The following is a 21,248-nucleotide window of genomic DNA, read 5'->3' on the forward strand; positions in this document are numbered from 1 at the left end:
GGGCAGCACAGGTTCTGATACGTAATAGGCACTAGCTTTTTTTTTTTTTTTTTTTTTTAGCCTAATGAACACAACAGTGATGACCGCCCACTCTCCTGACTTTTCCCGAAGCACCATAAGCCATGACACAATCACCCAGGGGCCCCCACCTCGCTCCTCCTCCCTTCCCTGAGCACGGCTCTGATTTTCTGAAGTTGCCTCACTTCCCGGTAGGTGACCGGCACGGCTGAGCCCCGGCTGCTCTTCCCGCTCCAACCGAGAACTGCCCACTATGGCGGAGGTGCTGAGCCTGCAGCTGCTGACTCTCTGTGAGACACCCACCCCTTCCCCCTGGGTCCCCGGCTGGGCTGGGTCTCCCTGAGGGCAGGTGCGGGGTGATCAAGACACCCTAGCTGAGGGTTCAGAGGGAATTCTAGGTTAAAGTGACAGGACGGGGCTCCGACCCCTGGAACCTAAGCTAAGAGGACAGGGGGATCCCAGATTCCTGGGCTCCTGGGAGAGGATGAAGCTGGGGAGCAGGATGCTCTAGATCTTGAAGCAAGAGAGGGCTAGAGACCTGAATTCCTGGGAACCGGGACTGTCCAGTCCTAAATCTTGATGTAACAGAGAGATGGCAGCTGAGACACCTGGGTCCCTGGGAAAGGGGGAAACCGGGGACCCAGACCCCCACACCCCAGAGAGGAGAACTGTGCGCTCAGATTACTGTCTCCTGAAAAAGGGGGAGTCCAAGCACCTGAATTCTTGGGTGTACAGGAAAGAGGGGTTTGGGTCTAGGCTTTGTTCTGTTTTTCTGGCTGTGTGGCATGGCTTGTGGGAGTTTAGTTCCCCAAACCCGGGATCCAACCCCAGCCATTGGCACGGAGAGCGCTTAGCTGTACCCACTGGACCGCCAGGGAATTGCCTGGGTCCAGGCTTTTGGTCTCTGAGATAAGTGGGCATTGGAAGTCTGAGTTTACGGCTGCTGAGAGAGGAGGAAGTTTGGGCAAGATTCCTGTTTCTTGGAGGAAAGAGAGCCCAGGGACTTGGATTCCTGGGCGCGCAGGGAGGTAGGGCTGGGAGCAGGTGAAGGCTCTGACAAGACCAAGCCCCCCCCCCCCCCAACCCTCTATAGGGCTGGTGTGTCCTGCAGACATCACTCCAGCTGGTGAGTAACACCCCCCCCCCATTCTCCCACGTGTTTCTGACATCCCATTTCCAGCTACTCAGCCTTTATTTTGGTGCCCACCCTTACCCCAGATTTCCTTACTTCCCTGTCCTCTCTTCTTTCTTTCCCTCCTCCCTTCCTCACTCACTTTATTTTTATTTACTTTTTGCTGCGCTGGATCGTGGTTGCTGCGTGTGTTTTCTCTAGCTGTGGCCACAGGCGTCTCCCTGCCGTGGCTTCTCTTGTTGCCGAGCCCAGGCTGTCAGTGCGCAGGCTTAGTAGTGGCAGCACACAGGCTTGGTTGCCCCGTGGCATGTGGGATCCTTCCAAACCAGGGCTTGAACCGGTGTCCCCTGCACCGGCAGGGGCGTTCTTACCCACTGTGCCACCAGGCAAGTCCCTATTCACTTTAGTGAGCAGTGCAGAGAAGTCGGGAAGGTCATGCATATTGGCGTGAAGGAGACCTAAACGGGAACCCCGGTTTCACCCTCATATTCATTTATGACCTTGAACAAACCGCTGCATGCTAAGACTCAGTTTTCTCTGTAAAATGGGCTGTTGTGAGGATTTAACAAAACCACATGGCGAAGTGTGGGGCTCAGGAAATAGGGTCTCCAGCAAAGCCCGTTATTATTCCCCCATTTGGAAAGTGTGGTTCTCCACCCTGAGATGACTCTGGGTTTCTTTCCAGGGTTTCTGATGAGGGAGATCTCATCTTCCTCTTAATTTCCCCCCAACTACGCTCCAAATAAGAATCGCCTAGAAAACCATTAATACCTTAGTTATCAATTTTTAAAGTTTTAAATGCTAAAGCTAACATATATTCATGGTTTTAAAAATTAATTATCACCAGACTTCCCTGGTGTTCCAGTGGTTGAGACTCCATGCTTCCACTGCAGGGAGCATGGATGGGTTCAATCCCTGGTGGGGTAAGGGTCCACATGCCACACAGCAAGGCAAAAACCCCCATTAATTACTATTAAAGGATGTATAGCAGCTGCTGTCATCCCTTTCCTCATCTTCCTGATATAATTTCTGAATCCTTATAAAAAAATGTCCATGCATTCTAACACACACATGTATTTTTGTGCTTCTTTTTTTTTCCCCCCCAAAGCAAAACTGGTATGTCGTGACTCACGGTGTTCTACATCTTACATTTTTCACTCTGTAATTGCTCTTGGATACATTTCCATGTCCTTATAGATGGTTCTACTTTTTTTCTCTCTCTTTTTAAAAATTGCTATCTGGCATTTGCCATTGTAGGGATGGGTTCTAGTTTAGTTGGTTCTCCTGGTGTATATTCAGGTTGCTTCCAGTGCTTACCCTCACATTCATCGCTGCAGTGCGCATTTCAGTGAACTTTTCATGTTCACTTAAGTGCATTTGTCTAGGGTGGACTTATTGAGTGGCTGGTCGTATCCTTTGTGTATCTTGATAGAAACTGACAAACCGCTGTCTCAAAAGGTGCGGTTGAATGCACCTAAGCACCTGTTTTACTGCATATTCTCCCAAACACAAAGTTAACCATTATTTTATTTATTTATCTATTTTTGACAACCTGAGAGGCAAAAATGTCTTACTATTGTGTTAATTTTTTAAAAAGTAGTATTACCGTGGAGTGACTTTCACATTGTAACCCCCAGATGTGTTTTGGTCAATTGGACTTCTTCCTCTGTGAATTGCCTGTTCATATGTTTTGCCTGACTTTCGGTTGAATTGGCTCTAAGATTTCTTTTGATACTTTTTTTTTTTTTTTAATGTGGACCAGGTTTTTGAAGTCTTTATTGAATTTGTTACAATATTGCTTCTGTTTTATGGTTTGTTTGGGTTTTTTTGGCCACAGCCATGTGGGATTTAACTCCCCCATCAGTGATCGAACCCACACCACCACCCCCCACCACCACCCCCACCCCCGCGTTGGAAGGCAAAGTCTTAACCACTGGTCCACCAGGAAAGTCCGTCCACACTCTTAATCTATGTGGTTTGTGAATAAGCCATTTCTGACAGTGCTGTCACTTGTCCTCTAGCTTCATTAACATGTCTTTCCTCATATGCAGCTTTAAAAGGTTGAAATGGCCAAATTAATTAACCTTTTCCCTTCTGAACTTCTCATTTTACATTTTGAGACAGCCTTCTCAACCCCAAAGACAAATACATTTTCCTATATTTTCTTCTGATACTTTTATAGCTTAAAAAAAAAAGCACATGTAATTCTTTACATTAATCTGGAATTTGCTTGGGGGAATGGTGTGAGGTAGGGACCCAACAATTCTTTCCCCCCAGATAGATGGCAAGTTTGGGCAACTGTTGAAATACGTCAAATATGTTACAAGTATTCTGAAGGGCAATTTGAGTTCACAGGTTTCTGGGATCCAATCCCTTGAAGTGATATTTGAAACAGGAGACGATGCCTCGCTCCCCTGACGTACAGCCAGTTTTGAAAGCCTTGGTTGGGGTCCAGTGTCTCCCCATCTTAGGAGCGGGGATCTGAGGCTGAGAAAGGGGCAGTGATTCTCAAGGAGCCTCTCCTCCTCCTCCAGCTGCGCGTGCGTCTCCTTGGGCTCCCGGGAAGTCCGAGGACCCAGGCAGCCACGTTTACTTAGGCTCCCCAGCCTCCAGCCCCAGGCCGTGGCTGGGCGCTCAGCCCGCTGCTGTTGTGACCCCCGGGGTCAATGTCACCTTGAGGTGCCAGACACCCCAGCCCGCCTGGAGGTTTGCACTCTTCAGGTCTGCAGAGCCCACTGCTGTGATTCACCGGGATGTACCTGCGGAACAGGCGGAGTTCTTCCTGGAGGAGGTGACCCCAGTCCAGGGGGGCAGTTACCAATGCTGCTACTGGAGGCGAGGCTGGGGGCCAGATGTCTGGTCCCACCCCAGTGATGCCCTAGAACTGCTGGTGACAGGTGAGGTCCCAGGGGAGCAGGCTGCGGAGAAGGGACACAGGTGGGATGGGGGGACAAGGAGGGACCCGTCTATATATGGAGAGGAGCTTGCACAATGACACATACAAAAAGAGCTACATGGAGACAGAGAGAATTCTCAATCAGGGGTGATTATGCACCTCCCCCGCCCCCCCCCCATTTCCGCCCCCCCCCCCTTCCCGGGGTCTGGCAACATTTGGAGACATTTCTGCTTTTCCTGACAGGGGAAGGGTGTGCTATGGGCGTCACATGGGTTAGAGGCCAGAGATGTTATAACACACCCTGTGTACAAGACAGTATAATCCCCCCCAACACCCACCCCTAAAGAATCATCCAGACTTATCCAAAAATGTCACTAATGGGAATCACCCGTGGTCCAGTGGTTAGGTTTCCAAGCATTGACTGCCGAGGGTGCAGGTTCAATCCCTGGTCGGGGAACTAAGATCCACCAAGAAGCTGAGAAACCCTGGGAGAGAGAGACAGCCTCTGAGCCCGACGGAGAGCAAAATGTGCACGACGGGGAGGTTAAAAGCAGAGCATTTTAGTGAGCACAGGGACCGTGGGAAGAAGTGGCGGGGAGAGGGAGGCAGACACACAGGGGCTGGGGGAGACAGGGACACGGACACACAGGAGCTGAGGGAGACCACGGAGAAGGCAGAGGCGTGCAGACACTGGCCGGGACTGCAGGAGAGGGATGGGCAGGGAGACAGGGGCCCAGAGAATGGGGGTGGGGGGGCGATGGGGGGAGGAGAGTGCTGAAAAGCGGAAGGAGGGGGTGGGGAGAGGGGAGGGGAGATAATGGGGTGGGGGGAGGGGAGGGAAGAGGGGAGGAGAGAGAATGGAGGAGAGGGAGGGGGAGGAGGGAGGGGGAGGAGGGAGGGGGAGGGGAGAGAAGGGGGAGGAAAGAGAATGGGGGAGGGGAGGGGAGAGAGAGGGGAGGGAGAGGAGCGGGAAAGAGAAGGGGAGAGAGTGGGGGGAGGGGAGGATGGGGAGAGAGTAGGGGAGGGATGAGGGAGGGAGGGAGGCGGGCCCCCGACCCTCCCACCTCCTCGTCCGGCAGACGAGCTGCCGCGCCCCTCGCTGGTGGCGCTACCCGCGCCGGTGGTGGCGCCCGGGGCCAACGTGAGCCTGCGCTGCGCCGGCCGCCTACGGGGCATGAGCTTCGCGCTCTACCGCGAGGGCGAGGCGGCCCCGCTGCAGTACCGGGACTCGGAGCAGCCCTGGGCGGACTTCCCGCTGATCGGCGCGCGCGCGCCCGGCACCTACAGCTGCTACTACCACACGCCCTCCGCCCCCTACGTGCTGTCGGCGCGCAGCGAGCCGCTGGTGGTCCGCGCCGAGGGTGAGCGGCCGGCCCTCCGCCCGCAGACCCGGGGTCAGGACCCGCACCTCCGCCCGCAGACCCGGGGTCAGGACCCGCACCTCCGCCCCCAGACCCGGGGTGCAGACCCCACACCTCCGCCCCCAGACCCGGGGGCCAGACCCCACACCTCCGCCCCCAGACCCGGGGTCAGGACCCACACCTCCGCCCCCAGACCCTGGGTCCAGACCCCACACCTCCGCCCCCAGACCCGGGGTCAGGACCCACACCTCCGCCCCCACACCCGGGGTGCAGACCCCACACCTCCGCCCCCAGACCCGGGGGCCAGACCCCACACCTCCGCCCGCAGACCCGGGGTCAGGACCCACACCTCCGCCCCCAGACCCGGGGGCCAGACCCCACACCTCCGCCCCCACACCCGGGGTGCAGACCCCACACCTCCGCCCCCAGACCCGGGGGCCAGACCCCACACCTCCGCCCGCAGACCCGGGGTCAGGACCCACACCTCCGCCCCCAGACCCAGGGGCCAGACCCCACACCTCCGCCCCCAGACCCGGGGTCAGGACCCGCACCTCCGCCCGCAGACCCGGGGTCAGGACCCGCACCTCCGCCCCCAGACCCTGGGTCCAGACCCCACACCTCCACCCCCAGACCCGGGGTCAGGACCCACACCTCCGCCCCCAGACCCGGGGGCCAGACCCCACACCTCCGCCCCCAGACCCGGGGTCAGGACCCGCACCTCCGCCCGCAGACCCGGGGTCAGGACCCGCACCTCCGCCCCCAGACCCTGGGTCCAGACCCCACACCTCCACCCCCAGACCCGGGGTCAGGACCCACACCTCCGCCCCCAGACCCTGGGTCCAGACCCCACACCTCCGCCCCCAGACCCGGGGTCAGGACCCGCACCTCCTCCCCTAGACCCGGGGTCAGGACTCGCACCTCCTCCCCCAGACCCGGGGTCAGGACCCACACCTCCGCCCCCAGACCCTGGGTCCAGACCCCACACCTCCTCCCTCAGGCCCGGGGTTCGAAGCCCTGCTCCCATGCAGCCCCTTGAAGGGTGACACTGGAAGTGAAATTCGCAGCTCCGCTCTGGAGGTTAGAGACCCAGAGGACGGGCGGGGATGCAGGTCTGACGGGGACGCTGACCGCCTCTCTCCCTCGCTGGCCCCGCAGGCTCGGGCGCCTCGGACTACACGCAGGGCAACGTCCTCCGCCTGGCGCTGGCGGGCCTGGTCCTCATCTCGCTGGGCGCCCTGGTCGTTTTCGACTGGCACAGCCAGAATCGCGCCTCTGGCAACGTCTGAGCCTGAGCCCGGGCGGGCAGAGAAGACTTCCCAGAGAGGAAGGAGAAGACGCTGCTGGGGTCCCATGGCTGGACCGGCCCTGCCAGCAGCCCCGCAGCCCAGCTTCCCGAGTAATACTGACCTTGCACCGCGCCCTGGATCGTCCTTCTGGGTCGTATCTCCAGGACCTCCCAGATCGGTAGAAGGCACTGTCGATGGTTAAGCCTTCCTAACCAGTAAGTCCTGAGATCGAATCCCAGTGCCGCTACTCACTCCTTGTGGGATATTAGGAAAGCGACACTTCCCAGCCTCCGCCGCCCTGGCAGGAAAACGGAAGCTTTGGAAATACTTGATTAGGATTACGTCGACAATGCTCAATAAATGTCAGCTCCTGTATAGGAGCTGCTTCTCTCAGACTCACAGAACCGAACGAAATTCTCGTTGTGATTGTTGCTTTTCACTTGTTCATGCTCCAACTCACCTTTTTTTTTTTATTATTATTATTAATATATGTATTCTTTATTTGGCTGCTATGGGTCTTGGATGTGGCATGTGGGATCTAGTTCCCTGACCAGGGATTGAACCTGGGCCCCTGCATTGGGAGTGTGGAGTCGTAGCCACTGAGCCACCAGGGAAGTCCCTCCAGCTCACCTTTTTAAACAAGTCACCATCATTCTCTTCATGACATCACTCTTGGTGGCCACACAAACCTCTTCCAAAGTCCTGTGCAGATCTTCCCCAGAGGAAGACCAAGTTCAGACCCTGCGGAATTTCTTCTCCGATTACAGATTCATGGGCTCACAGCTACTTTCCCCAGCCCACCTTATCAGTAAGAGGCAGGGTCTGTTGCCCAGGCAACAGCCAGTGGCGTCTGTGCAGTCGACCTTTGACCTGGACCCTAAACTCTCCCTTCTGGAAGCCCTGGCTACTCCCATAGTTTCTCCTGAGTTTATTAATTTAATTCTCATTTTATCTGGCAATCTGATGCCTTTCTCGTGCTCATACACACATTTTCCATTCCTAAGCAAGTCTTAATCACTCACTCATGTGTTCTTGATTTATGCCTAATTTTGGTGGATCACATCCTCTTCCGTTTTTACTAAAATTCTCAACTTCTCCTTTCTCTCTTCCTACTTTACGGAGGAGAAGATTACTTCCTTTTTTTTTTTTTTTATTTTGGACAACCACAGCCCCACCACTCACTGGGTGGATAGCTTTGAACAACCTACAGATCCTTCTGAGATTGCACCTGTGAAAGGAGAAACTAAAAACATCTCCCATGTCAATTCTAGAGAGAATTAAAGCAGGGGTCCCTACCCTGTGGGATCTAATGCCTGATGATCTGAGGTGGAGCTGATGCAATAATAATAGAAATAAATGATGCACTTGAATCATCCTGCAACCATCGTACCCCCCTCGGTCTGTGGAAAAACGATCTTCCACGGAATTGATCGCTGGTGCCAAAAACATTGGGGACCGCCAAATTAAAGCAATACCTTGTCCCCAACACGTGAAGAATTGAAACAAAACAGGACCGGATGGTCATTGCCCTGCCCCAATGTCCTCTGCCTGCTTTTTGTCTGTGGGAAATGTTAGTCAAAGACTAAGTTTAATCAGAGAAATGAGAACGTGTGAAAACAAAGGAAAGCTGTCAAAAGGAGACCAAATAATAATAATGTCATTAAGCATAGTCGAGGACACTTAGTTCTTTCTCAAGGGCTGTGGATATTATTCTGAGCCATATCCTGTGAGCTGTCTTATAGATACTGAAACCCCAGGTGGAGAAGTTAACTACATGATGGCCAGACTCTACCCAGGACATGAGCTGCCACGTGGTCATGGCATGTGGTCAGCTGAGAACTGACCACGAAGAAGTGGGAACAAGTGGACCCTGGAACTGAAGATTCAGTTCAGTTCAGTTCAGTCGCTCAGTCGTGTCCAACTCTTTGTGACCCCATGAATTGCAGCACGCCAAGCCTCCCTGTCCATCACCAACTCCTGGAGTTTACTCAGACTCATGTCCATCGAGTTGGTGATGCCATCTAGCCATCCCATCTTCTGTCGTCCCCTTCTCCTCCTGCCCTCAATCCCTCCCAGCATCAGGGTCTTTTCCAATGAGTCAGCTCTTCGCATGAGGTGGCCAAAGTATTGGAGTTGCAGCTTCAGCGTCAGTCCTTCCAATGAACACCCAGGACTGATCTCCTTTAGGATGGACTGGTTGGATCTCCTTGCAGTCCAAGGGACTCTCAAGAGTCTTCTCCAACACCACAGTTCAAAAGCATCAATTCTTTGGCGTCCAGCTTTCTTCACAGTCCAACTCTCACATCCATACATGACCAGGAACTGAAGATTAGCTGTGCCTAAAACAACCAAGATGCTGCTGCTCAGACCACTGATGGCCAGTTTGAAGATAACTTTTAGAGATGACTGTGCTGTTTCTGCATGTAGCACCCCCCGACTCCCACCATCTGTCTGTAAGAGCTATCAGCCCCTGCTTGTCCGCGGAGGGAGGCGGGGAGCTGGCTCTCCACTCAGTTGCCAGCATCTGAAATAAGGCAAACTTTCCTTTCCACCAACCTGGCCTGTTTATTGGCTTTTGAGTGGCGAGCAGCCGGATCCACAAATTCCTTTCAGTAACAGGTGTTGGTGCCCAGCGTGGAGCTGGTTACAGCTGCCTCCTGGGCTTTCATAGCGCCTGGCTCTCCTGGGTCTTCTAGGGGAGAGCTGTGGCCACAACAGCATATCGACCTGCTGCTAAGTGGTTAGCTAGCTCCGAGTAGGAGGTCTGGGGGATGTTCCCAGCAGCTGCCAAAACCTTTTGCTTTGAGGATCCTCCTTGTTTCTCCCCTGTTCGGCACTGGCTGCCAACTCAATACTTTTCTTGGTGGGATGAAAACTTGCATTTGGGATGAGCAGACAAGCTCCAAGACCTGATAAGCCCACGGGTGTGCACACAGCCAGCCTTCCCATTTGTGAGTGCTAGCACTATTTGGTGGGGAAGGCAATGGCACCCACCCCAGTACTCTTGCCTGGAGAATCCCAGGAGCGGAGGAGCCTGGTAGGCTGCAGTCCATGGGGTTGCTACGAGTCGGACACAACTGAGTGACTTCACTTTCACTTTTCACCTTCACACATTGGAGAAGGAAATGGCAACCCACTCCAGTGTTCTTGCCTGGAGAATCCCAGGGATGGAGGAGCCTGGTGGGCTGCCGTCCATGGGGTCGCACAGAGTCGGACACGACTGAAGCGATTTAGCAGCAGCAGCAGTGCTATTTGGGCACTTTGCCAGTTGGTTCTGACCTGTGTCTGATGTTGATGATCATTTGTGAGCGCTGACTGCGATCTGGGCATTTTTGCCCATTGGTTCTGACACCTGTCTGCTGTTGCGGGCCGTTGGTGAGTGCTGAGTGTCATTTGGGCGTTTTGCCAGTTGGTTCTGACATCTATGATTGAGAGCCGTTTCGGGGACGGGTTTGTTTGCGATTCTACGGGTCACCCTCGGAGAGAGGTTGTGACTGATCTGTCGTTTGGCGTGTGAGTGTGTATTCCATTTGGGTGACTGGTACTCTTGTTGCCTTATGTAAAATGGGAGATTCAGGTTCAATTCATTAAGAAAAAATTTAGCTATAAAATTATGACAAAAGAATGATTTTTTTGGACAATGTATGGCAGCAGTATTCTTCAGGCTCCAGAGAAAACTGGTTAAGATGAAACTCTTGAAATTCCAAAAAACCATTTCTTTTTGCATATGCAATTACAGAAATCTAGTTTGATAAAACTCTTTTATCAGACCCTGGGAAAACAAAAATGTGCCTAGGAGAAAATCTGAAGTTAGTGGTTATCATGTCCTTGAAATACAAACACAGTCCACTTTGCCTGGATCTTCAGCCTTGGGTTAAATATAAAACTTCAAGTCAAGGAAAAAGAAAAGATAGAAGCCTTTTAAAACTGAGAATGTAAATTTTACTATTCTATTATCCATAAATTGGTAAGTTTAATTGCAATGCCTAATTCAATAAATGTAAAAAGATGAAGCAAAGAGATCTCTGTTTGTCTGGAGGTTTGTATGTCTCAACATGTGTTTTTTGCCATTAGATAACATTGCTGAGGTTTATTTGTAAAGGGGCTCTATTTAATTGGCCTTAAAAAATATAAGTGCTTACAAATCAAACAAATCTAAGTTTACCTACTTTTGTCTTCTCATAAGACCAAGAGGGAAACTAAAGATGTTTGGGTTTATTAAACATGCATGATGTACCATTAAAGAAAAATTATGCTGTGAAAAAATATATACTTTTAGAAGTATAAAATATGTTCTTTAAGTTTGCAGTCAGAAAGTGCTGGCATATCATTTCAATCACTTGGTTTTGTTAAGGTTTCAAGGGTTAAAAATTGTGATATATGAAAATGATAAGGGAAACATTTCTATGTGTAAAACAAGTAGAACATGTGTTGTTGGTGAAGAGAAAGGATAAAGAACAGAGGTATTTTTGATGGAAAAAAAATTGTAATTATTTTGTCCTACAGTTGTTTGTTTCTGGATGAGAAAATACAGAACAAAGTTGTTTGGATCCAGAAATGATAAAAGATTTATGAAAAAGGAACTTTGAAAAAAGAATTTTGTATGTTGTCAGGATTAAGATTAGACTGAATTTAATTAGGCTTATGAATGTCGTTACTAACAGTAAAATGATACGAGACTGAATTTATTTTGTTTTGTCTCTGTTAAGAAAGCAGAGTTCTCCTAGAATATTGATCTGATTTTGATAACAGAGACTGCTGATGGAAAGTAATTATTTTGTTTCTAATCCTACTTCTGACCCCAATGTTCAGGATAGAAAAATTCCCCAATAAAGTTGTCACAGAGTATAACTATTTATGATGTGTAACACTGCTGGCTTTAAGTTGTCTGCTTAAAGCATATGTACAATGTTTGTGTGACTATTGGGTATAGATGATAAAATGAACAGCCTATAAAACATTTCCCTGTTAGCATACCTCGGAGCCTGTTCATGATATCTGATGAAATTTCATGGACAACTAGGCATTATATAAACAAAAAGTGGGCCTAGCATCAAAGGAGATGGCTGGACCCAGAGCAGGCAGAAAAAAGAGCCACACTCTCAATGTTGGGAAAATATATTGATGATCAATGATTCCTGTGAAAGGAGTCACAATTAAAAGGGGGGAAGGATGGAAGAAATGTTCACATATTGAGGTATGGGGAAGTCATTCTGGCCTATAAATGGTTTAATTTAAACTTTAGGCTAACCAAAACAGCCTGTTGGGGACGCCAGCAGTGAGAATGAGTCCTAACCACTGGACCACCAATGGGTTCTAGCAGTCTAATTTATCAACTGAATTCTCATTGTCACCCTATTGTTGTGAAATAATTTGACAACAGCCCTTAGTTCTTAGCCAGTGGGCATGTCTACCAGCCAACCGATGCTTGCCGGGAATTTCCAGTATCCTCGAGGGCAAAGTGCCGTCACCTCTTCAGGAATCCTTCAGGCTCATGCCTAAGGCATCTGGAGGGCCACCTATCTGAAGCCTGAAATCTGCCCGAGGCAGGTGAGGATTTTCTGTGAGCCAAGTTCTTGTGCAAGAAACGTGTTGCAATCGGCATCCTTAACACGTTTCCGGAAGGGTGGGGAGCGGGAACTGAACTGCCCAAGGAAACTGTCGCTGTTGTCACTCTGGAGTGGGGGGTGGGGCGGTGAGGCGCTGGTCACTCCAGCTTTTCCCCTCTCTGTGGCTGCAAAACCGAAGGACCCCTGGACGAGCCGACATGCCACGATGCTCTCCAAACTGCTTGTCCTCCTCTGCCTCAGTAAGTCTCACAGGGCCATACGTGGAGAACGCAGAAAATAAGGTAACTGGTGAGAAGTTTACATTGGGCTTGGAGACAGAAAGGACATCAACTTTTAGCTACTGAGTGCATATCATGTGTGGGAAATCGGAGTGCAATATACACGTTCCCTCTAAACCAGTGTTTAACAAACTGGGATTGCTCTTGTCTCAACTCTGTTTGTAACAACTCTGTTTGTTAATCCCATGCCTGAACTTCATAGGCTTTGTGCTTTTCTTTTTTTCTGGCCTTGTGTTTTTCTTAAGACTGACTCACACTGTTTTGCTCACGTAAAAATATGTAAGTTAGAGCCTCTATATCAATACCATTCATAAAAGTCCAGTGTCACATAGAAGGTAACTATAAAAAAATGCAGCGAGATGATAAACGTTAGAAGATGCTAACTGTGTACTGTTCCATGTTAGGTTTCTCAGCCTGAAATACACAATTTCTTTATTAGAAAGGCGATCAGCCATGATCAAGATACATTGGAGGCTAGTTTCAAATAGACTTCTTGTGGATATCATCAAAGGCAATATGAGAGTACTTATGGCATGCTGTCATGCAGGGATTTTTTTTTTTTTACTATTACTTAAAGAATCTTTTTATTTTGATTTGGGGTATAGCCAATTAACAAGGCTTCCCAGATGGCTCAGTGGTAAAGAATCCTCCTGCCAATGCAGGAACCTCAGGAGACACGTGTTTGATCCCTGGGTTGGGAAGATGCCCCTGGAAAAGGAAATGGCAACCCACTCCAGTATTCTTGCTGGGTTAATCCCATGGATGGAGGGGCTTGGTGGGCTATATACCGTCCATGGGGTCACAAAGAGTCAGACACGATTGAGCGAGTGAGCACGTATAGCCTATAAACAATGTTGTGATGGTTTCAGGTGGATGGGGAAGGGATTCAGCCGTACATATACACACACTCATTCTCCCCCAAACTCCCTTCCCATCCAGGCTGCCCCATACCTCTCAGCAGAGCTCCCTGCGTCTATGGTATGTCCTTGCTGGTTCTCCAGTTAAATACAGCAGTGTGCATGTGCATCCCAGCTCCCTAACTATCCCTTGTCATGCGGTATTTTAACCTTCCTTCCTTCCACCTAAAATCATCATATGTAACGCCAGTGGAATATATTCCACATTTGGGAGATACCACCCTGATCCTTGGCCAAACAACCAACCAACCAGCCAACCAAACCAAAACCCTGCAAGAGCAGATCAGGCAGGTCCGTGTCGACAGCTTAGGACTCGGATGTGAGTTTGCAGAACCAAGAGGCTTGCTTCAGATTGCACAGGTGGTATGTGAGGAAGCCAAATTCAGCCTAGAAGGGTCTAGCTCCCCAAACGATTCCACTCAGGCACGACATTCAGTTAAGAGAATGTACACACGGGGTCTTCGGTATGGAAGCACCCTGGGCATGCCTGATGGGACTTACGGGCTAGAAAACGCCCGAGGAGGGAAAAGATGCGTGGTTCAGAATGCCCCCCGCCCTCCAGCTATGCAGCTAGGAGGTGACACACAACGAGTATTTCCAGAAACCAACAAGGCCTGGTATTCACAGCAAATCTGGAGAGGAGAACTCGCCTCCACGAGGACCTTTGCCCTTGGCTTTCTGCTATCATGGCAACCCACTCCAGTATTCTCGTCTGGAGAATCCCACAGACGGAGGAGCCTGGCGGGCTGCAGTCCACGGGGTCGCGGAGAGTCGGACACGGCTGAGCGACTAACACCTGAACTTCCTTCGCTTCTCCTATCATCAGACATTTCTGATGCCCAAACTGCTCCTCGTGTTCCTCGCTTCAGAGGCTGTTTTAGAGACCTGTCTCAGCCGTGTTCTCAGAGGGAAACGCAGGGCTGCAGCACGTTCGCTGGAGACGCAGCTCCTGCCCACGCCCTCTGCGGGAGCTCTGGGAAAGCCATGCCAATGTCTGAACGTTTCCTCCTCTTTCAGGGTTACCTTCACAATTAGGGTCAAGCATGCATGACATTCTTGGGCGGGCCACAGCCCATGGGGTCACGAAGAGTCAGGCACGGCTGAGCGACAAACACAGCCCAGCACGTGCTACGACATGACACACGCAGTCCACGCTCAGGAAGTGCTAAGTTTTTAATTAAGTAATTTTTAAATTCTTGTCTGCGTTGGGCCTGCGTTGCTGCGTGTGGGCTTTCTCTGGCCGCAGCGAGTGGGGGCTACTCTCTGGTTGTGGTGCACGGGCTTCTCATCGCAGTAGCTTCTCTTGTTGCCGAGGGTGGGCTCAGTAGTCATGGCGCACGGGCCTAGGTGCCCGGCCGCCTGTGGGATCTTCCCCGGCCAGGGCTCGAACCCGTGTCCCCTGCACTGGCAGGAGGATTCTTTTTTTTTTACATTTGTTTATTTTAACTGGAGGCTAATTGCTTTACAATATTGTGGTGGTTTTTGCCATACATTGACATGAATCAGCCATGGGTGTACATGTGTCCCCCATCCCGAACCTCCATCCCTCACGACTGTCCCAGGGCACCGTCTTTGAGCGCCCTGCCTCATGCATCAAGCCTGGACTGCCGATCTGTGCCACATATGGTAATATACATGTTTCAGTGCTGTTCTCTCAAATCATCCCACCCTCGCCTTCTCCCAGAGAGTCCAAAAGTCTGTTCTTTCCATCTGTGTCTCTTTTGCTGTCTTGTATATAGGGTCATTGTTACCATCTTTCTTAATTCCACATACATGCATTAATATACTGTATTGGTGTTTTTCTTTCTTACTGCACTCTGTATAATAGGCTCAAGTTTCATCCACCTCTTTAGAACTGATTCAAATGCGTTCTTTTCAATAGCTGAGTAATATTCCATTGGAAAAAATAGCTGAGTAATATTCCAGTGGAAACAGTGTCAGACTTTATTTTTGGGGGCTCCAAAATCACTCCAGATGGTGATTGCAGCCATGAAATTAAAAGACGCTTACTCCTTGGAAGGAAAGTTATGACCAATCTAGATAGCATATTAACAAGCAGAGACATTATTTTGCCAACAAAGGTCCGTCTGGTCAAGGCTATGGTTTTTCCACTGGTCATATATGGATGTGAGAGTTGGACTGTGAAGAAAGCTGAGCGCCGAAAAATTGATGCTTTTGAACTGTGGTGTTGGAGAAGACTCTTGAGAGTCCCTTGGACTGCAAGGAGATCCAACCAGCCCACCCTAAAGGAGATCAGTCCTGGGTGTTCATTGGAGGGACTGATGCTGAAGCTGAAACTCCAGTACTTTGGGCACCTGGTGTGAAGAGCCGACTCATTGGAAAAGACCCTGATGCTGGGAGGGATTGGGGGCAAGAGGAGAAGGGGACGACAGAGGATGAGATGGCTGGATGGCATCACCGACTTGATGGGCATGAGTTTGAGTAAACTCCGGGAGTTGGTGATGGACAGGGAGGCCTGGTGTGCTGTGATTCATGGGGTCGCAAAGAGACACGACTGAGCGACTGAACTGAACTGAACTGAACTGAATATTCCATTGTGTCTATGTACCACAGCTTTCTTATCCATTTGTCTGCCGACGGACATCTAGGTTGCTCCCATGTCCTGGCTATTGTAAACAGTGCTGGTAGGAGGATTCTTAACCACCGGATTTCCAGGGAAATCCAAGTACCTCTTTTTTATGTTTTCTATTCCTTTTCTTTTTGCAGCCACGCAGGGCAGCTTGTGGCATCCTAGCTCCCCAACCAGGGATTGAACTGGTGCTCCCTGCAGTGGAAGTTTGGACTCTTAACCACTGGACTGAGGGGGAATTCAACGTTTATTATTGCTTTTATCATTCAGTCCCCTCTGACCTGGTTAGACATTGCTTCCATTAACAATCGCTTCCAGAGATCTTTTAACCTTTAAACTTCTAAAAACCTTCTCCTTTCAAACATTTGCAAGTACGTGCTTCAGAGGTATTCTGGGCATTCACAATGTTGTGCAAAGCGTCAGCCCACACTTTTTCATCATCCCTGACATAAACTCTACTTGTTAACCAATAACCTGCTTCCTCTTTCTCCTCAGCCCCTGGTGCCTTCTACTGTTCTTTCTGTCTCCATGAATTTGCCTGTTTTAAGTATTTAAGTGGAGTCATAACAGTATTTGTGTTTTCGTGTGTCTGGCAAGTTTCACTTAGACTAATGTCTTCAAGGTCCATCCATGTTGTAGCGTGTATCAGAACTTCATTCATTTTCATGGCTGAATAGTATTCCATTATGTGTATGTGCCTCATTTTTGCAATCCATTGATCTTCTGACGGACATTTGGGTCTTCTCACCTTTTGGGTATTTAGTCTTCTGCTTTTTTTCAAAACATGAAACATAATATTTTTGATTGACTCATGCAATTTTAGCACAAAGGCTTGGTAACTTCCCTCTTTCATTGCAAAGACACAGAACTGTTTGTCCACACAGGGGTAAAAAGAGGAAATCTCTTAGCCACACAGACCTAACCAACATCTGTTGAGTTAGATCAATCTCTCTGTTATAATAATGTTGGAAAACAGGCTTGATATTAGTTTTAAAGAGATGTTAGTACTCAGGTAAACCTGTATCTACCATATCCAGGCATTAACACTAGTATGTGTGTATATACAAACATATGCACACTTTTCAGATTGTTTTCCCTCACAGATTATTACAAGATATTGAAAATGGTTCCTTGTGCTATACAGTAGGTCCTTGTCACTTATTTTATATACAGTGGTGTGAACCTGCTCATCCCAAGCTCATAACTTATCCCTCCCTTCTCTTTCACCTTTGGTGACCACAAGTTTGCTTGCTACCTCTGTGGGAACTAGGAGCCCATGGGCAGCACAGCCAAAGAGAGAGAGAGAGAAAGACATGTCAAACTAAGCATGGCTCTGGTAGAAGGAGAGGGTAAGAGGCTCGGGGGGATTCTGCGGAGCCGAGAAAGGTCCTGGGGTCTTGGGGGGTGAGCGCAGCCCAGGAGAAGCCCTGAGGTCGGGGTGGAGGAGCGCCCAGGCTCCAGCGTGGGGACGTGCGCTCGCCCGCGGGCGGGAGTCCAGGACGGCCCCTGGGGGCCAGGAGGTGACGCGGGCTCCAGCCTGGTGTCTGTGTCTCTTCCTTGTAGGGCTGTGTGTCGGCCAAGCAGACAGAGGAAGAGCTGGTGAGTGGTTCTCCATGGACCCTCCTGATCCTTCCCCCCCAGGGACCCCCCACTTTCCCCTCCCCTCCCCCCCCCCACGGGCTTCCCGAGAGCAGGTGGGTGGGGCGCCCCCAGACCTGAGACCCGCTTCCTTCCAGAGGCGCTTCCCAAGCCCTCCCTCAGGGCCTGGCCCAGCTCGGTGGTCCCCGCCCGGAGCTCCGTGACCCTGCGATGCGGGGCTCCCGCCAGGAACGTAAGCTTCACTCTCAAGAAGGGGGGACGCGTCTGGGAGATGGTCCAGTCACCCGACTCCACAGAGAGCCGAGGGGAATTCCACCTCCCCGATGTAACGTCCAGCCACGCGGGAGAATACAGCTGCGAATACCACCGGACGGGGGACCCCCGCGTGAGCTCAGGGCCCAGTGACGCCCTGCTGCTGCTGGTGACGGGTGAGGGGGCGCCCGGGAAGGACGGACGCCCCGGGGCCAGGGGACGAGGGAGGGAGCGGACCAAGAGACGGAGAGCAGGTCTCCCCTCCAGGGTTGTTGAGAGGGGAGATGGAGAGAGGCAGGGACCGAGGTGATGCCTTGGCTTGATCCAGGGCTTGAAGGAGGGAAAATCTCCTTGTTGGAGTCGGGCAGAAAGAGCAAGAGGTCATTTGCACGTCCCGCAAGAAGCCCCTGCCGGAGAACAGGGCAAGCGGGGCACCCAAGGCTCCTCTCCGTGACCTCGGAGTCCCCCTTCTCACAGGCTATCTCCGTAAACCTTCCCTCCAAGCCCACCGAAGGGGCGCTGTGATCGAAGGACAGGAGGTGACCCTGCAATGCCAGCGGCCGGCCACGGACCTGGGGACCGTCATGTTCGCTCTGCTCAAGGCAGGAAGCGCAGCGCCGGTGCAGGTCCGGGCGCCGGCCGGGCGGGAGACCGACTTCTCCCTGCGGAGCGTGAGCGCCAGAGACAGCGGGAACTACAGCTGCCTGTACTACCAGGCCAGGGCCCCCTTCCTGACTTCACAGGCCAGCCCTCACCTTGAGCTCTGGGTGGCGGGTAAGGTTCCGCGCGATTGGAGGGTTTTTTCAATCGAAGTCAGGCTTTGGCTTAGCCCTTGGCTCTCGTTTCTACACCACTTGCGCTTGTTTTTCTAAAGTTGATTCACTTACCTACTTTTGGCCGCACTGGGTCTTCGTCCTGCCCCTGGGCTTACTCTGGTTGCCCGGGAGGGGCTCTGCCGCAGGGGGCGGGCTTCTCACCGCAGCGGCTTCTCTCCGCGTGGAGCACAGGCTCTCGGGGCTGGTTCAGTAATTGTGGCGCCGGGGCTGAGTGGCTCCACGGAATGTGGGGTCCTCCCGGACCGGGATCGCACCTGCGTCCCCTGCATTGCAAGGCGGATTCTTAACCCCTGGGCCACCAGGCAAGTCCGCACTATCTCCTCTTTTTAATGTCCTTTCTTTCCTACTCTCTACTCCTTTTTTGTTGCTGTACATTCTTGGTCAATTTCTCCTGCTTTTCTTCAAAGCGATCAAACTCACCATCCTCAGAATTCCTTCTACCACTCTTGCATCTCTTAAAGTTTGGCTTATCCTGGTGATCTTGATTTTATTCTCAAGAGCAGTTTTTGTTGTTGTTCTCATCATGTGGTGATTTCTCAATTTAGAGAAACGGATGCAACATCTTTCCATATCTCAGGTCACTTACTGTTTGAATTTGTCTGGGATGATTTTTCTTCCTGGCAGAATTTTGTTCCACCGAATGCTACAGGCTTTCCTTTTCTCAACTCTGTCAACTTCTCTCTCTCTCTCTTTTTAAATTTATTTTTATTATTTATTTGGCTTCACTTAGTTGCAGCACACAGGATCTTTAGTTGCAGCATGTGGGATCTAGTCCCCTGGTCAGGGATCAAACTCAGGCCCTCTGCATTGGGAGGGCATAGTCTCAGCCACTGGACCACCAGGGAAGTCCCCCCATGTGAATGTTTATGATTAGAAATCAGGGTCTGTGCGCTCAACCCCAAGATGGGGAGAGGGCTTACTGAGCAAGATGGTGTTATTCTGAATTTCTCCCAGGGGCCTTTGCCTGAAGGGAACACTACTGGTGACGGTTTAGAGAAGAGCTTGGCACTGACTGGGGTGTGTAGGTGAAGACACGAACACAGGCTTCTCTTTAGGAACCAAGACCAATGCCAGGCCGGAGCCCTTCTTGGCTGAAGCGGAGATCCTCCAAGGTCCAGATGAGGAGCTACTAAGCTCAGTTTTCTAGACTCACTGGCAGCATGGAGGTCTGTGTGGTGGAGGGGGACGCAGATGAAGCTGCTGAATTATTGCAGTGCTTTGCGGAGCACCTTCGGTTTTCTGAGTTGTTCCTAAGGCTGTGTGTGTGAAGTCACTTCAGTGGTGTCTGACTCTTTGCGACCCCATGGACTGTAGCCCGCCAGGCTCCTCTGTCCATGGGATTCTCCTGGCATGAATACTGGAGTGGGTGGCCATTCTCTTCTCCAGGGGAATCTTCCTGATCTAGGGATTGAGCCCGCATCTCTTAATTCCTGATTCATGGAGGCAGAAGGGCAAAAGGAAATGTGGGAAAGTGGAAATGTGATAAAGAACAAATAAATGGAGACTTCCCTGGTGGGCCAGTGGCTAAGACTCTGCAGTCCCAATGCTGGGGACTGGACTTGGTTCCCTGGATCCTACACCAGCAACAAAGATGTAACACAGCCAAATAAATATTTTAAGAATAACAAATAAATGAAAGATAGATGACAAGGCAGAGGGAATATAAAGAACAGAGGAGGCAGGTGGAACCACTGCACTGTTTATTTTTTCCAGGATTAAAACCTAAATGCCGATACAGCTGACCACTGGCCAGGAAAACCAGGCGGGTGTATGGGAGTCACACTGGGTAGATGACACCCTTGCATGGTCCATGCTCATCCACTTCTCTCTTTTAGCTTCCCCACCTTCCATAATCTCGGATTACACCACGGGGAACCACATCAGACTAGCTCTAGCCGCCGTAATCATGTTTATCGCGGGGGCTTTCCTGCTGGAAGCCTGGTGTTGGCAGAGGCGCGTCAGCGGGGAGTCAGGTAAAAGCAAACAGTCCGGGACACCTCTTTTCATGGGCTGCTATTGTGATACAGGGGTTTTCAATCTCCATAGTCTACCATAGAACTTATTCTTTAAAAAATTTACTTGTGTGTCTGCACTGGGTCTCAGTTGTGACCCTCGGGATCTTTAGTTGCGGCCAGGGGGGCTCTAGTTCCCTGACTGGGGATCGAACCCAGGCCCCCTGCATTGGGTAGTGGGAGTCTTAGCCATGGGACCCCCAGGGAAGTTCAGGTGGTAGCTAACTCTCTACAGTCAAATATTCCTACAACACTTGCTCCTTTTCTCCTTGCTTACCTTCAGGATGAAGGACCTCAGGTCCCCAGAGCTGGAGAAGCCTGTGGAATGACTTATGCTGAACCGGACAGCAGAGGCCTAAGTGAAGGTCTTCCCAGCCAGAGAAGAAAGGGAGAACTTCCGGCAAGGAGTGGATGATGAGGGAGAGGCCCTCAGGGGATTGGGCAAGGGGGAGGCTCCTTCCTCAGATCACCAATAAACGTGTGTTTCCTTCTTCTAAAGAA

The 21,248-nt window shown here is 51.0% G+C and overlaps 2 protein-coding genes and 1 long non-coding RNA gene across 6 annotated transcripts; 2 read left to right on the plus strand and 1 right to left on the minus strand.

The window, feature by feature from the left end:
- The first annotated feature begins 158 nt into the window (after positions 1–158).
- Positions 159–11,549, plus strand: OSCAR (osteoclast associated Ig-like receptor). Its single transcript, XM_061140365.1, has 5 exons — positions 159–308; positions 1,112–1,144; positions 3,685–4,047; positions 5,126–5,407; positions 6,563–11,549. Exons 1-5 carry the CDS (start codon positions 272–274, stop codon positions 6,691–6,693), a joined length of 846 nt encoding a protein of 281 aa, XP_060996348.1. The 5' UTR covers positions 159–271; the 3' UTR covers positions 6,694–11,549.
- LOC133054935 (uncharacterized) lies at positions 3,812–7,463 on the minus strand. Of its 2 annotated transcripts, none has more exons than XR_009692541.1 (5): positions 7,324–7,463; positions 6,815–6,991; positions 6,536–6,719; positions 4,385–4,531; positions 3,812–3,909 (listed from the first exon to the last, which is right to left on the minus strand). It is a non-coding gene; the product is annotated as an uncharacterized LOC133054935 (long non-coding RNA). The 2 variants fall into 2 exon arrangements; XR_009692540.1 differs by lacking the exon at positions 3,812–3,909 and adding an exon at positions 3,974–4,068.
- Positions 11,550–12,353: 804 nt separating the features above from the next.
- Positions 12,354–21,248, plus strand: LOC133054937 (T-cell-interacting, activating receptor on myeloid cells protein 1-like). Of its 3 annotated transcripts, none has more exons than XM_061140368.1 (6): positions 12,354–12,502; positions 17,612–17,647; positions 17,785–18,075; positions 18,377–18,673; positions 20,571–20,708; positions 21,031–21,248. In XM_061140368.1, the coding sequence occupies exons 1-6, from the start codon at positions 12,469–12,471 to the stop codon at positions 21,033–21,035; spliced, it is 801 nt and encodes a 266-aa protein (XP_060996351.1). In that variant the 5' UTR covers positions 12,354–12,468; the 3' UTR covers positions 21,036–21,248. The 3 variants fall into 3 exon arrangements, with proteins under 3 accessions (XP_060996351.1, XP_060996350.1, XP_060996349.1); XM_061140367.1 differs by lacking the exon at positions 12,354–12,502 and adding an exon at positions 16,861–17,397 and having other exon boundaries at positions 18,404–18,673; XM_061140366.1 differs by lacking the exon at positions 12,354–12,502 and adding an exon at positions 16,874–17,397.

The sequence above is a fragment of the Dama dama genome, chromosome 4 (genome assembly GCF_033118175.1).
Source record: "Dama dama isolate Ldn47 chromosome 4, ASM3311817v1, whole genome shotgun sequence".
NCBI lineage: Eukaryota > Metazoa > Chordata > Mammalia > Artiodactyla > Cervidae > Dama > Dama dama.